At 39.4% G+C, this 14,951-nt stretch overlaps 2 protein-coding genes across 3 annotated transcripts; both read right to left on the bottom strand.

Moving 5' to 3' along the window:
* Positions 1-1,115: 1,115 nt before the first annotated feature.
* On the bottom strand, positions 1,116-4,785 carry gja2 (gap junction protein, alpha 2). Its single transcript, XM_084374183.1, has 2 exons — positions 4,474-4,785; positions 1,116-3,079 (listed from the first exon to the last, which is right to left on the bottom strand). The coding sequence occupies exon 2, from the start codon at positions 3,033-3,035 to the stop codon at positions 1,965-1,967; it is 1,071 nt and encodes a 356-aa protein (XP_084230309.1). The 5' UTR covers positions 3,036-3,079; positions 4,474-4,785; the 3' UTR covers positions 1,116-1,964.
* Positions 4,786-6,839: 2,054 nt separating this feature from the next.
* gjb1a (gap junction protein beta 1a) lies at positions 6,840-11,994 on the bottom strand. 2 transcript variants are annotated; one of them, XM_084373527.1, is made up of 2 exons: positions 11,888-11,994; positions 6,840-9,372 (listed from the first exon to the last, which is right to left on the bottom strand). In XM_084373527.1, the coding sequence occupies exon 2, from the start codon at positions 9,356-9,358 to the stop codon at positions 8,636-8,638; it is 723 nt and encodes a 240-aa protein (XP_084229653.1). In that variant the 5' UTR covers positions 9,359-9,372; positions 11,888-11,994; the 3' UTR covers positions 6,840-8,635. The 2 variants fall into 2 exon arrangements, with proteins under 2 accessions (XP_084229653.1, XP_084229652.1); XM_084373526.1 differs by lacking the exon at positions 11,888-11,994 and adding an exon at positions 11,267-11,364.
* Positions 11,995-14,951: the final 2,957 nt, after the last annotated feature.

The following is a 14,951-nucleotide window of genomic DNA, read 5'->3' as shown; positions in this document are numbered from 1 at the left end:
CTCTGTCGTGGCTGTGTGCTTTGTGCTAACTGTGTTAGCCGCTGTAGCGACTCATTTCTTGGCTCGGGGTCTGCGTGTCTGCGTACTCTGACCTCATTCTCATTCATAATAAACATAAACAACAAAATGGCTATTTTTAGCAATCACCGCTCTTAAGCTAGCATTTAAACATTGGGAAAACGTGGCTGCACTTCTTCTGCCATTCTTTTGCAACTAGCTTGCTAATAGCTTCAATCATTTCATTCAGGCTGATTCTTATGATTTGATGGGCGTATTGCAGACCGGCAACAGTCACAGACATTTTAGATTTTTATTTGTCAAATGTTGATTAAATATGTGTCTTATACATTATAGAGGTAACAGCTGTAGCCTTCTTCATCTGACACACCTCGTTTTCAAGAGCGACTTGGGTTGCGGATCGGTGCGCCTGAATGATTTTCGTAGTCAGTTAAACTAGTTGTTGTTCTTGATCTTTGAATAGTCACAGCACTTAAACTTAATCTTTCATATGAAGGTCAGATAAGCTTTTGCACTGAAGTGGATCTTTTCCTTTTTAAACTTGTGATAAGGCCCAGTCAATAATTCTCAAACAGATATACACTATGTAATTCAGCGTTCGTAGTCAAGTAATCATTGATTAGGTCGTTCTTTTAATGTCTGATAACGTGTTTAACTTATTTCAGGGTGAATGTAAACCATTTTTCCAGGTCTGCGTCCACTTAAATGATTAAAATGATCATAATGAGAAGGTAGCGCAAACCAAACTGTGCTGATTCAAATATAAGACGTCCAATCACTTAGGTATCACATATTAATTAATATTTGATAAATGAATGCTGTGATAAACACTGCAAGAGGTTTATATGAATACTAACACAGGCTCTGAAACGGTAACATTTACTGAGTTGATGGATGAATAATAACGTTTTTGTGAAATAGCATTTTTTATTTACATCCGACTATCGGCAACTTGCCTCCAGCAGTGTCGCGAAAAAGCTGCACGTGAGGAGAAGAAACATCGGCAGAGCATATCTGTGACATTGTTATGACAAGTGAGAAAGCCTCTTGATGATCACAGTAGACCTGACGACAAAAAAACAAACAAAACATGAAGATTGACGGAACACTCCTTTACTGCACATCAGTTTATTTGAATTACACAGTCACAAATAATTGCATGAATGTCAACAAATCTTCTTTTGTAGAAATCCAAATAAACAGTCTCCTGAACAGATCACAGCTTTTGAGACATCTCACATGGTAAACTATGTGGCTCTTATGTATATCTTACATTATAGCTGTGTCATTCTTAAGTTAAATAATGCATTGTACATGCTCCATATATACAACAAAGCGTAACATGACGGTAAAAGCCGGAGTTTGTCTCCCAAACATTTCACATATTCAAACTGCATCTCTTTGATTTTGATTTTTAAGTAAATTGCTTGTAAACAAAACGATTCTCAAGTTGTCTGCATCTCTGTTACCTACGCATACGGAAGTTTATTAATGTCAAAACAGTTGAGCAAGTGTGTGACTAAATGTTTAATCAATCTTTAAGTCAAAATCTCAAAAGATTCGAGAGCAGAACTGTAGACAGAGCGACGAATGCAGTTTATAATTTTGATACCACAAGAGGAATTAAGACTTCAATCAGGAGCTTCCTTTGCTTATTATCTTCAACCTTGTATCCATCAAACTCATAGTGACATCAGAGTAAAACTTGCATCACCATATTTAACCCTGCGTCTCGCTTTTTCTTGCTTACTGAGAACCATTTACGGGTATATCCTTTTAAAGCCTGTTTGTAATGACCTCTCACATTAAAACATCCTGTGAGCGGCAGAGTTATACTTCGCACTCTCAAATCTGGACTTGCAAACTGATAACAGCTACATTCTTTTTTGTATATAACAGTCGTCCATATTTTGACGGGCAGATGCATGTTGTTCCACAGAGGATCCCTAGATCTTCAGGTCATCCAGCCTGCTCTTGTTATTGCTGTGCTTGCTCGACTGACTGTTTCTCCGATGATTTTCAAGGGGCGACTCGTAGGCAGAAGTGGAGGTTTTCCTCTCCTTCGCATCGTCTCCCTCTGCTTTTCCTTTCCTCTCCACAGCCATGTTGTCTCTGTTCTGCTTGTGAACCACTTTGCTGTTGTAGGGGCTGTAAGCAGAGTTCGGCTCGGCCATGCTGTACTTTGAGTCCGTAGGGAAAGGTTCAGGTACTGCAGGATGACCGGCAAAGTAGTTATAGCTCGGGACAAAGGGCATGACCGCCTCAGTCAGGGCTTTGGGAGCCTCATTTGCAGCCTGTGATCGTCTGTAACGGAGGCCCTGGTGGCACTTTGTGAAACCCAGATGGTACATTTCCACCAGGTTGAGCAGCAGAGAGATGCAGGCCACGGCAAGCATGAAGAGGATAAAGACTGTCTTCTCAGTGGGGCGGGAGATGAAGCAGTTCACCGTATTGGGGCAAGGCCAGCGGTCACAGGTGTACATCGCCTTGAGCTCGAAACCATACAGGAGGTACTGAGCTACAATAAAGGCCACTTCAAACAGGGTCTTGAAGATAATGTTTAAGACGTAGGTTCGCAGCAGTGTGCCATGCAAACGCACGTGCCCCTGGTTGTCTTTAATCGGGGCCTTCTTGGCCTTGCTGCCAAGTAACTGCTGCTGCTTTTCCATGTGGAGGGCGAGGTCCTTCTCTTTCTGTTTCTCTTTCTCCTCCATGCGGACCAAGTGAAGGATGTGGCCCAGATAAATGAGAGTTGGCGTGGAGACAAAGATGATCTGCATCACCCAGAAGCGGATGTGAGAAATGGGGAAGGTCTTGTCATAGCAGACGTTCTGACAACCGGGCTGCTTGGTGTCGCAGGTGAAGCCAGACTGCTCGTCGCCCCACACCTTCTCAGCAGCAGTTCCCAGCACCAGGATGCGGAAAATGAACAGCACCGTCAGCCAGACTTTGCCCACAACGGTGGAGTGTTCCTGGGCGCTCTCCAGCAGCTTCCCCAACAAGTTCCAGTCCCCCATACTGCCTCACGAATATAGTTTTATCCACAACACCAGAGAGACACCTGTAGGAGAGAGGAAAAATACAAGCTTAATCAGAGATAATTGTATTTTTACGTGGATTAAAAATAATACACAGTAATGTGGCAGGCTTTGGCCTTGTGATTTAAAAAGACTCGGTGCAGTATGTCCTGGAGCTTCACATCAGGCCTTTCCTTTTGAGAGTGCTTTACAGGGGCAAAGAAATACATTCAAAATAAGATGTAAGGAGAACACAAGCAGATGCAGAGCAAAATTAAAATGTATTTGAGTTGTGCTTTTGTCAATTTGAATGTCAGTGCAATATTCACTCCCCTTTTTGCTCTGTTTTGGTCTCCACCAACTCCTGACAGAACTATCTGGCAGTTTAGCTGCTAAACGCACCACAAAGATCCCTCGCTAGTCGCTAACTTTGTCTGTCTGTAGTTTGAGAGCAGTGAGAATGAATATTATCGTGTGGGCAGTAAAACCTAAATGATGAAATGAAAGAGGCTAAAATGCTCCATAGAGCTGAGGTGATGTTTTGTTGATACCTCACTATGAATGGCACCTATCAAATCACACACATCTGATCCATTGTTAAAATTATTGATTTTAGCAGCTTTAAATACAAATGTAGAAGGAGTCACAGCAGTCCAAATGAACATGATATCAAATGCAGAATCTTTTGTTTGTATGCATTTTATTCATCATCATAATTATAATTTTTAAACTGACAATGTGTGCAGTTATATTCACATTACGCAACAACTAAGCTGAGTGGTTACTCGGCTTAGTTGTTGCATAATTCACTCATGATATCTAAAATTATTCTAAAAATGGTATTTTTCCTACAACCAAGGACTACTGTACTTCAGAAGAGACTCACCAATAGAAACATTGATTTATCATGAATCCACTGTTTGTACTCCTGAAGGATGTGCCCTATCCAATGAACACTGATAAAAAAGGGCCAGGACACAGCTCACTGTGTGTGAGAGAACGCCCTAGAGCATGATGGGGAGACTCGCAGCATCGGCCTAGATCTTGTGACACTGTACCCAGCTGTGCTCCCCGACTCCAGAGTTAGGTTTCTAGTTTAGATTTCAGGACCTATTGGTTACAACATAGCAAAAATTAACTTTAAAAATAGTTGTACTTGTCCTTTAGGAAGAGGGCTCAGTGAACTGTGGTTGACGGACAGGATCTGAGCACCTGTTTGAAGTACATAAAGATTGTCGGTGAGGAATGAAAGGATCTCGACAAGACTTTTAACACAGTAGTAACTTTTCTAAGTGTAATTGATTTTAATCCTGAAGTCTACACGTAGCCATCCTATAGATACTGTAGATGGACAAATTAATTAAATAACTGGTAGATGTTTTCTGGGTTGATTAAAAAAAGAAATTCAAAATAAATCAAAATGTTAAGAGAGACATACCTGATAATGTTCATCTCCCGCTGAAATGCAGATCCAGAGTCACTCTGTGACTGAGCCTCTTCACTTCACAGAGAGGCCATCTTCTCCCGAAGCACTGAGGAGGAAACTGCAGCCCCTGGAGATAAACTTCTCTCAAATACTTCTTAACTGGAGGCTTTATGATCCCGCCTGCTACCCTCCCTCTCTAACCTGATTAATGCCCAGTGTTCAACGAGCTACCACAACTGAACCCAGTCTGTCCTGGTCGCAGTGCGAGCACAGATGAAAACAAGTTTAAAAACTCCTCGCTTAAGCACTTAAGAGGTGTTTCTGTTCAACTGAGTGGCGGCTCGAGAGTCCAGTGAGGATGCAGGTTAGTCTTACATGTCAGTGAGCTCTAAATATAATTCACAGGGGAAGGGAGTGGCTTTGTTGTCACTCTCATGGTGATCTGACCCTTGACTGTGTGGAGGAGCGTTAGATACTGTCGAGCCTTCCTTCAGTGCTGCAGTGAGCGTTACATAGCTTGTTGATTGGCTGACAAGCTTTAGTTAAATATTTAAATATTCAGATTAGGATACAAACTTGATCCTGTTCTTTAGTGTTATCTGAAAGTTCTTTGTCTCAACTCAAAGTTTAGCAAAACACTTCATTCATGCCATCATTTAGCTTGTCTCTTTTTGTATTTTTATTGTGTTGTTTTTTATTATTCTGCTTTTTAACCTGTAAAGTGTCTTTATGTACCATGAAAAGCACTATACAAAATAAATGTATTATTATTATTATTATTATTCATCATGTTGCTCTGGTACCACACAAAAACAACTTTAATACACTTGTCTTGTACCTGAGTATTTCCACCTTTCTCTACTTTATACCTTCAAAGTGCAGTATGTAAGAATTTGCCACCTTGAATTCATAAACCAAATAAGCAAATAACTTGTTAGCTCAGTTAGCAGTGCAGTTAGCTGTTCTATCAGCTAACTCGAGTCTGCTTGGACTGGATGTGTTGGAGTTTATACCACAAGAGCAGGAGCTCTGAAGCACTGGAAGGTGGTGGTTTCAGGCCAGGGATGACTAGTTGGTTAGCATCACTAAAATTCCTACATAATGCACCTTTAACTTCTCAATATTTCTGATCCAAAATTGTATCCAAAACAAACAAAAAGCAATAAAATATGTTGCATCATTACAGATTACACTGTCAAAATGTATATCAGTGAAATGAAATTAGGTACACGTTGGCAATAAAATGCTGCTTACACTTGATTTCATCAGTAACAAATCCCCCACAATATAATGTAACCGGACCACTAGCTGCACAGCTAACAGAGCTAACTAGCTGACACCGTTAGCAATAGTTAGCGGTTACTCCAGCAATATGCTGTCCCCTATTTGTTTTAAGTATATATATTTTTCTTACATATCGCTCCTTTAACTTGAGTAAAATTAAGTACAATTTTGGATGCAGGATTTTTTGTGTATTTTTATTTATGTTCTCCTATTACGACTGCCACACAACATTTTACCTAATCAGTGACAACTTTTGCTGTTATAAAGCTTGATATCTACCATACATACCAACACAAGATGATTACTGGTTAATGAAAAAGCTGAACAGTGTTATACCAGCTCAATAATTCTCATTTGCTTTAAAAAAAGAAAAAAATCTGCCTTTTTCAGATAGACAACTCAAACTTTTCCAATCCCTTAAGAAACACATGTGGGCGGGACTGAAGTGCCCTACAAATAACATGAACTTTGCCCGCACACAGTCAGCACCAACACTAATCACAGACAGGAATAACAGATTGGAGGAATTTGTTTTTGGTACAGTGCGTCATGTCAATCTTGACTCTATAGATGGTGTGTGTTGATGCCTTCCATAAAAAGATAAGTGCCCTCACGCTCGGTCACGGCAACTCCAGCTGTCCACAGGGTCAACCATTGTCACCCGCACACTGACCCCTCACATGCTGTGGCTATTGATAACCCAAAACTGCACTCTGGCCTTCAAAAGGAGAACTTAATCAGACTGAGACGTTTCCTCACAGGTGGCATCACGGCTCCGGGGAGTTGCCGTGAAGCGCCACTTAATGTTTGATGGAGTTTCATTCACATTTATTGTTTTTCACATTGCTGACGGCTGAGAAAAATCACAGAAGACGGCACCGCTGTGATTTAATTTCATGTTACAGGTAACTGCTGGTCTTTGGTGATAGGTAAGGTATTACATGAACTAGATATAATTTGTTGTAACACTCCCATCAAGGTCAAATCGGACAATATAAGAAGCCATAGACATTTCACATGAGTCGTTTCAGCATGTGTAATGTTAATTTTTGGAAGTTGTAAATCACATTTTGGTTTTGGTGAAAAAAACACAATTACACAAACTGGTCGATTTTATTCAGCTGTGTACTGACAGTATATAAACATCCAGCTTCAAAATAAATACATTTAAATAACATGTTTAGCAATCAGTAGTAAACCAGAGAAACATTGCAATTCAAGTTTTTTTCATGTGAGTTATTGCTTCGATTATATCTAATGACTCAAAGTAAAGAATCGGCATTAAATAAACACTATAATTTAACATTTATGAAATGCAACATGTTTTCCATGTATTAGTATAACAGCTATGAATAAGAAAGAAAGAAAGAAAGAAATGCCGTAAATCCTACAGTTCATTAGATTCAGTCCATGTAGATTTAAAGCATGACATTTGTGATCATATTTGATGTAAATAATAGAATATAATAACTTATAAAAATGCCCAGAATATCATTTCATCATATTTCCGGCACACTTTTCTGACACGGTCAGGTGATCTTAAATAGCATATGACAAGAATGACAATTCATGGTTTTATATTTTCATTATAAGACCAAAAATATTCATCACAATCAAAACAAGTCCTTGACAACAAAAGCTTATAATGTGGTCAGCTGGAATATTGCTTCATAAAATGTTACTTAATTGATCTTTATTTGGCCTAACGTCAAGCTGTCAGTCGAAAATGCTGCTGTGTACAGTCTCAAGTCATCTTAAGTCTGGTGAGAACACTTGTGTATTGCACACTGGTGTGAAACATGTTGTCAAACTAATACTTATGTTTTCACATGTGGAAATTCTAATCCGCATGTGAAAAAACAAAAACAGATTGCAAAATATGCAATTCAAATGTGAATTTGTGAAAATTCTGTGGAAATTTTCATTCATATGTGACAAAAGCGAATCAAGTGTGAAAAATGTCCGGTTCACATGTGACATTATTTTATTTTCGCATGCCAAATATTTTAGTTCACATGTAGATTTTCATGTGATTGAATGTGGCATTGATTGGTTTAATCCACATGTGGAAAAAAGTAAATAAGATGTGAATGAATGAATGAAATGTGTAAAATTTTCATTCTTGTGAAAAAGCCAGTCACTTTTGAAAATGTTGAATTCACCTGTGAAGAAGTGAATTTTATGGACTTTAATGTGCCATGTTTTGTTTTACGCATGTGAGAATTTTAAATGTGAAAAAAAGCATCAACTAAATGCCACATTTAAATGTTTGTAATTTACACGTTAAAATGTACATTTTTCACTTGTGAAAATTTCCAGTTCACATGTGACATTATTTTGTTTTTACATGTTAAAATTTTGTTCACATGTGACAATAACCAGTAAAGGATATTTTAGGGGCAGGAGTGAAAAAAATTAAAAGGGCTCCAGTGGTATGTGGTGCGGCACCAACGCAAAAAAAGGGCACTGAACGGGCACCCTAAAGGGCAATTTACCACGTTTTACTCCACTGGAAGGGCACTTTATCATGTTTTATCGGCCATAGGTTTCATGTGAATTTCACATGTGAAAATTTTAATTTGTATGTGAAAAAGCCAATCACTTGTGAAAAAATTCACATTGGACATTATTTTCATTTTACATGTTAACATTTTAGATCACATGTGAAAAAGGCCGATTCACTCGTGCCATTTCCATCGGGGCTGACATTGGTGCCGTGTGTTTTGTCACTGAGATTATAATCCACTGGATAATCTGGATAATCACCTTGTCAAACTGCGATGTGCAGTATATTATATGCGCCTTACTCACATGTTAAATTAATGGCTGTCATCTGGATTTAAGGTCACTTATACATCCCCTTGTGCAGGTATAAAATCTATTTGTTTTGTTAGAACGAGCAGAGCTTTTGTTGGATCCAAGCCCCCAAAGTCGAGTCTCCAGCATTGTTCAGATGCTTACCGCAGGCTTTTCCCACCAAGAAGACCACCTCTGCAATGTTGAGTAGAATACACACCCCTGACACAGCCAGCATGAACACGGTGAAGACAGTCTTCTCTGTGGGCCTCGACACGAAGCAGTCCACAGTGTTGGGACAGGGGTACGAGTCACACTTCACCAGCCGGATCATCTTGTAGCCAGGGTAGATCATATAAAACACATACATGAAGGTGACCTCAAAGATGATACGGAACAACAGGCTGATGACGTACGTCCACCAGAGAGCTCCTGTGATTTTCATCTTCTGGGTCTTTATCTGCTCCAGGTCTTTGGGGTTGGTCCGCCCTGACAGTTTGTAGAGCCTCTTGTCGACGTGGCGGCGGTGGGCAACATGCATGGCTACCAGCAGGGCGGGAGTGGAGACCAGGATGAGCTGGAGTGCCCAGAGGCGGATGTGGGAGATGGGGAAGAAGTGGTCATAGCAGACGCTGTTGCAGCCCGGCTGCTGGGTGTTGCAGGTGAAGCCGGACTTCTCGTCGCCCCACACGCTCTCTGCTGCAACCACCAGAACCAGGATACGGAAAATGAAAAGGACAGAGAGCCAAATGCGGCCGATGCCTGTGGAGTGTCTGTTCACACCGCTGATGACAGCATAAAATGATGCCCAGTTCATCTTTGGTTCCGGGTCTGATGGAGGAAAAACACATCAGAGGGTCAACAGCTGAGAGAATATTGTACAGAAGATTATTTTCTTCATCATCAGAACACAGAACACATCTGTGCACATAGCGGTAGCTAACAGAAAAAAAACACAAACTAGTAAGCATTAATAAAAGTACAACTTAATACAACATCTTCTTCATATCTGTGTCTGTCTTTGTACAAATTGCAAAAAATACACCAAACTTCCTTTTTAATTAGGATTCCTTGCAAGTGATGCGCGGTTCATCAGTGGCAATGCCAGCCTTTCAGCAAAACCGGGCTGTTTCTGACTTTCCACTGGGAGAAAACACTCCTTGAGGTGTCAGTAAAACCTGCCAGCGCAAGACAACTAAAAAACACAGCAGAGGAGGTTCTGGCAGTGGTTTTTGCAGCCACTCTCCAATACTTCTGATTACTTCTTTCCAAAAAGAAGAAACAAAAGAACAACATTTCCACTCTAACTGATTAAAAGTAATTATCATCTTTGGTGCCATTTGTGGTGTTCAACTGGTTCATTATACGGACCACTCGGCATCAGCCAACATGTATCACACATCATCAAGGGTGTCCTGTGTTGAAAAGTGAGCTCAGATGAAAAAAAACACTTTTTGAATGGTCTTCCAACGATTTAAGGCGACGTAATGAGACAATCGTGTGAGGTCAGAGTTGATAATAAAGGCGGGAAAAAAATACGCAATGGTACATCAAAATTGACTTAATCTCATTTGTCAGTTAACATTTTTTGATAATAGCTTTTTAAAAAAAAAAAAACAAAACTAATTATAATTTTTAAAAGTGATGGGAAATCTGTTCATGTCAAAATGTAATGTTCTTCTGTGCTTAAATTAAGATCCATATCCCAAACATCTCTCAGATTTACCAAGTTTTTGTTAAAGAAGAGCCGGACTGTGGACCTCTAGGCAAATTAAGATGATAATTCCTAATACTAAATACAACATAACCTCCAGACTCTTTATGCAGCTCCTGGTTAGTAAATCATCAGCTTCTTCATCACCAACAGGTATGATTATCTTATTACATAAATGTTATTGGTGCTAATGGTATCACGGCAGCTGTACAGCGATGATATTTGAAAGGAGAAAAATGTGTTATCATACACCTCAGAAAAAAAAAAAGAATAATAATTGAGGAAGTAACTTTTGAATTATAAAAATGAAAATAATCATCAGTTGCAGCAGTTGCTTGAGTACATTAATTGCATTGCAGAACGAGCGGTCGCTGCAGCCTCAGTAAAGAGGTTGCAGGTTCAATTCTCAACTCTGTTGTCTATCTTGCTTTTCCATTGATGACCAGAGACAAAAATGAAAGAAAGGCTATAAAAGAAGCAAACTTAGAATTGCAAGTTAACACTGTAAAAGCTGACAAAAATGACTTTACTTTGAAACATCGAGGAAACCGGTTAAATCAAAATTACCCATAATTGTTTAAACTTTTTAGCTCGTTCAACTTCACTCTAATAGTCTTTTTTATTTGGTTATTCTGAGGTAATCAGTTTACTGACTTTTTTAAAGTAAAGTCAACTTTTAAGGTTTAAAGTGTCGTCTAAGTGCAAAGTTATTACCTACGTAATAAATCACATAATACTGTTCCTTTACAGGTAGGACACCAGCTATGAAATTGATATGTTCAAAAAAGGTCAACTGAGGTTACAGCATTTTGGATACTTTGATTAATCACACCTCAGGTTTTCTACTTTTTCTTTCCGCCAAATTTGTAAATCATCGTTTTTTTAAGTCCAGGATTAATTTCATTCTTAGATGCTAGGACAGATGCTTTATCTGTCCTGATCATAATTTGTTGTCCAGTGTCCCCCACCATGACCGAATATGGTATCTGGTATAAATGTCAGAGTTGTTACCCGGCTCAGCAGGAGGTGTAAGAGGCATAGGAGGCAGCGTAGAGGACAATGTTGACCCGCTGGTTTGGCATGGATGTGAATCCAGAGAAGAAGGAAGCCTCTCTGTCCCCCTCTGCAGTTGGCAGGCCACTTAAGAGTGCAACACTGAAGTCTGGCACCATGCGTCATGTGACATGCTTTCACCAGTCGCCATGGTGTAGCATGCAAAGTGAGCATCTGGACCCTAACGTAACGGTGTCTGTAATACTCTCTAAGATTTGTGTAGCAAATTTGCCTTGACGTGCATCGGAGGAGGAATCCTTTCGTTCTAAACTTCTGATTGTTCAGAGTATAAGAGCTGTTTACTCAAACTTTCTGACCAACTGTGTAGCTACAACACAACATGACTGCTGAAGTGCAAAATAAATACAGTTTTTTATTCTTATTATTAAAAAAACAACATTTTTTTAATGAAATTCTTAGAAAAAACATTAGTTTAATCTGTATCTGTATATGTGAGTCTTCATCCAAACTCTTCAGGGTCAGTTTAAGACATACCAGTAAAGCAGATTTAACCAGCTTCAACCATCATTCTTTCAGCTACACGATCTGATAAGCGGGTTAAAAATGAAGCAGACTTACCTTCAGCTGTACTCTGGAGTAAAGCACATCCAAAACATTTACGTTAGCAGATTTTTTTTTTCAGTCTCTGACTGTGAACAAGAGTATCAGAGCACCATGACTTTGCATTGCTAATGATTTTCTCTCACACTAGCCACTGCCCTGCACTGGTGGGGTCATATGCTTCTGTGCGCAATATTTGCATACAATAGGCCCATTTACAGAGGCCAAACAAACAGCTTCAGAATTCAGATCAAACGTTTTAATTTCTGCCCAGCTGAGGAATCTGTGTGGGGACGGCAGTGTGTCCTCTCCTCTTTATTGTGCTGTGTTCTGCACAGGAAGTGGAGGGTGTTTTTGACGCAATATGGAGTAAAACATAAAGGTCTACAACAAAGAATGACCCATGAAATCTACAGATAAGAGGACAAGAGTTTATTATCCCGCCTAAAAATCTAACCACTGATTCAATCTGATCATTCTGTAATCATAGTTTGACGTATTTCTGTGGGATTAAATGTTTTTTTTGTTTTTTTAAAACTGAATAATCTCTTAAACTCTGTCTTTTTTTTTAGCACTACAGTGTTTAGATACTTCTACATACTGTAAGTACAGTGTGTTATCAGATTAACAGCTAAGCATGCATCGAAGCATTTCAACAAAATCCACATAAGCATTTTTATTTAAAAACGACTTAATCTTTATTTTCACCTGCAATACACAGAGATACAGAACCCCCTAATGATCACAAACCCCTACAATACAATGCTTTTATTTATTTATTTATTTATTTTTTGCTGCAATGATGAATCAGAGGGAAAGCAAAACATATTACAAGGAAAAAAAAGAAGCTCTACCGTGACCTTATGGATGCTCTGTACGGAGGAAATAATTACACACAAGTATTTGGGACATGCTTTTCATCTTAGTCACAAACCAAAACCAGCTGATTTTCCGAGAAATGGAATAGATCAAATCATTTTTGAGAGATTACAAATCAAATCTCACCAGTTCCTCTGTGGCTGTTAAAATATAGATTTAGTTAGTTTAGCTTTAATATCTTTTAAAAGAGAGACGTATATACAATATCACAACAAGGCTACTGACAGCAGTGTGAGTATAAATCAAATCTGTATAACCCTGTGTAGATAGTATATAGTATATTGTGTCATGCTTTTTGTTATTAAAGTAGAAACAAGCTCACTAATCAAATTTCAATTAACATTTTTTGAGTAAGGTGTTCAATATAAAGGAGAGTCTCATATGTTAGCAGAGGTAAGCATTTATATTGCTCTACTGTATCTACTGAACTTCCAATAAGAGTACAGATCTGAGTAGGTATCAAAAGCTCCATGCTGTTGTGAAATGCATACTTGCTTTCCAGCGACAGAGGTTGCACATTGCAGCCAGCTGATCACTCCTCGCCTCTCCTACAGTGGCTGCTAAAACCTCAAGTGCCCTCTCCAGAGTCAGTGTTTGGTATGTACCTTCTGGGCTATTGTAGAAACATGGTTGTGCAACACTGGCGGACTCAGGATGTTTGAGGGGCAGGGGCAAAACTAATGAAAAAGGGCCCCACCATAGGGGCATCCAAGACGGCACTTTCGCAGCGTTTTCCAAACATGGGCCCACCAGGGCACGCTGCTCTTGGTGGACCATGGCCTGTAACTCGTGTTAGTGTTGTTCCTGGCGCATCATAGATAGTGTTGCTCCAGGGACCACCATTTCAATTTTGAAATTTGAGACCAGAAGTAAGCAGAACACAAGCTGTTATTATCAACAGTATTAAATGCCTTGAATAAAGATATACAGTTATTAATGCCTTGCTTTTCTATGTGAGCTGCTGAGTAAATCTGAGAAACTCACTACTCATTACTTTCATATCCTTAAAATGTATGTTAATACAATCTGACTTCGGCCTCTGTGTTATCATTATCATTATCTCAGTACCTGTTTCATTCTGTTCTCATATCTGTTATCAGCGTCTTTCAGTTCCCTTGTATTAATCACACTGTGGGAACATAAATCTGTTCACACACACACGGGTACTCACCTCACACTTTGGGATAAAAGCAGACCCACACAATCCAAAATTGTGGTTATGGTTCAGCGATTATATCTCTGGTCATTGTTTCTTAATTGCTGCTGTCTGTCAGCGTGGCTTTATTGACTAGAGATGTAATTATGTAGAAACATCTCCGTGAGACGAGCCAAGATAATTTATTATCTGTCGTGACCTGTTCTGTAGCATTTCTTACATACCTGATAATTGCCAATAAAGGCCTGAAGAAACCTTGCGATGACTTAGGATGAAGCGTTTTCTGATGAACTGGTTGATTGGTGATTGGTTTTCTGGCAGCCTTGGGATGTCTTACAACTGTAATGTAATTGATGGATTCAAATAAAGCATTTAAAACTGTGTGTGTGTGTTTGTGTGTTGCAGGCAATGTGTAGTGCTTCAGTTCAGTCTGAAGGAGGCCATCTGGAGGTCATTAACTGTTATTGCAACATTTCAGTAATGATTCTCTTCTTCTGATGAAGTAAGACAGCAGTTTGTTCACTGATCCTGTCCAGAGAAAAACATGTCTGCATTACATTTGTCTTCAGCCAGGGGTCAAAAGAGGAGTCAAGTGACCTACTATTCCCCCCCACTATTGCGTCACTATTACACTTGTGATGACATAGTCTTACACTGATTTTTCCACTGGGCAAGTTTATGTATCCTACAGTAATACTGCGAAACAGTTTGTTTGCTGTAATGGAGCTGCCTGTGCAATGAGATCAGTTGTATTGTTGTGCTTAATCTTGAGTGCAGGAACACACCCAGTTACATGCAGGTGTGACCTGTCTCACTGTGTAATAATCACATGCTTCTCATGATGTGTTCACGTGTCCGTGCGGGTGTGTTTGTATCATGAGCTTTGTTCAACTTTAGATTATTTTCACACAGTGTCACAGCGCTTAGATTAAGGATCATTTCGAGCAGAAGCAACCAACCAGTTAATAACCAGTTTTTCTGGTTATTAACTCACTTTTCTAACCTTCAGACCAGTTGTACCAGACCACCTCGCAGGCTTGTGATCCC

Source organism: Pagrus pagrus, assembly GCF_965226575.1.
Source record: "Pagrus pagrus genome assembly, chromosome: 14".
Taxonomy (NCBI): domain Eukaryota; kingdom Metazoa; phylum Chordata; class Actinopteri; order Spariformes; family Sparidae; genus Pagrus; species Pagrus pagrus.
This window is presented reverse-complemented; position numbering and strand designations above follow the sequence as displayed.

Bases quoted from the DNA above. Each gene is read 5' to 3' on its own strand.
- gja2 (XM_084374183.1), bottom strand. From the start codon at position 3,035: ATGGGGGACTGGAACTTGTTGGGGAAGCTGCTGGAGAGCGCCCAGGAA.
- gjb1a (XM_084373526.1), bottom strand. From the start codon at position 11,294: ATGCCTCTTACACCTCCTGCTGAGCCGG. The intron at 9,373-11,266 runs GTAACAACTCTG...TTCCTCCATCAG, and splicing joins TACACCTCCTGCTGAGCCGG to ACCCGGAACCAAAGATGAAC.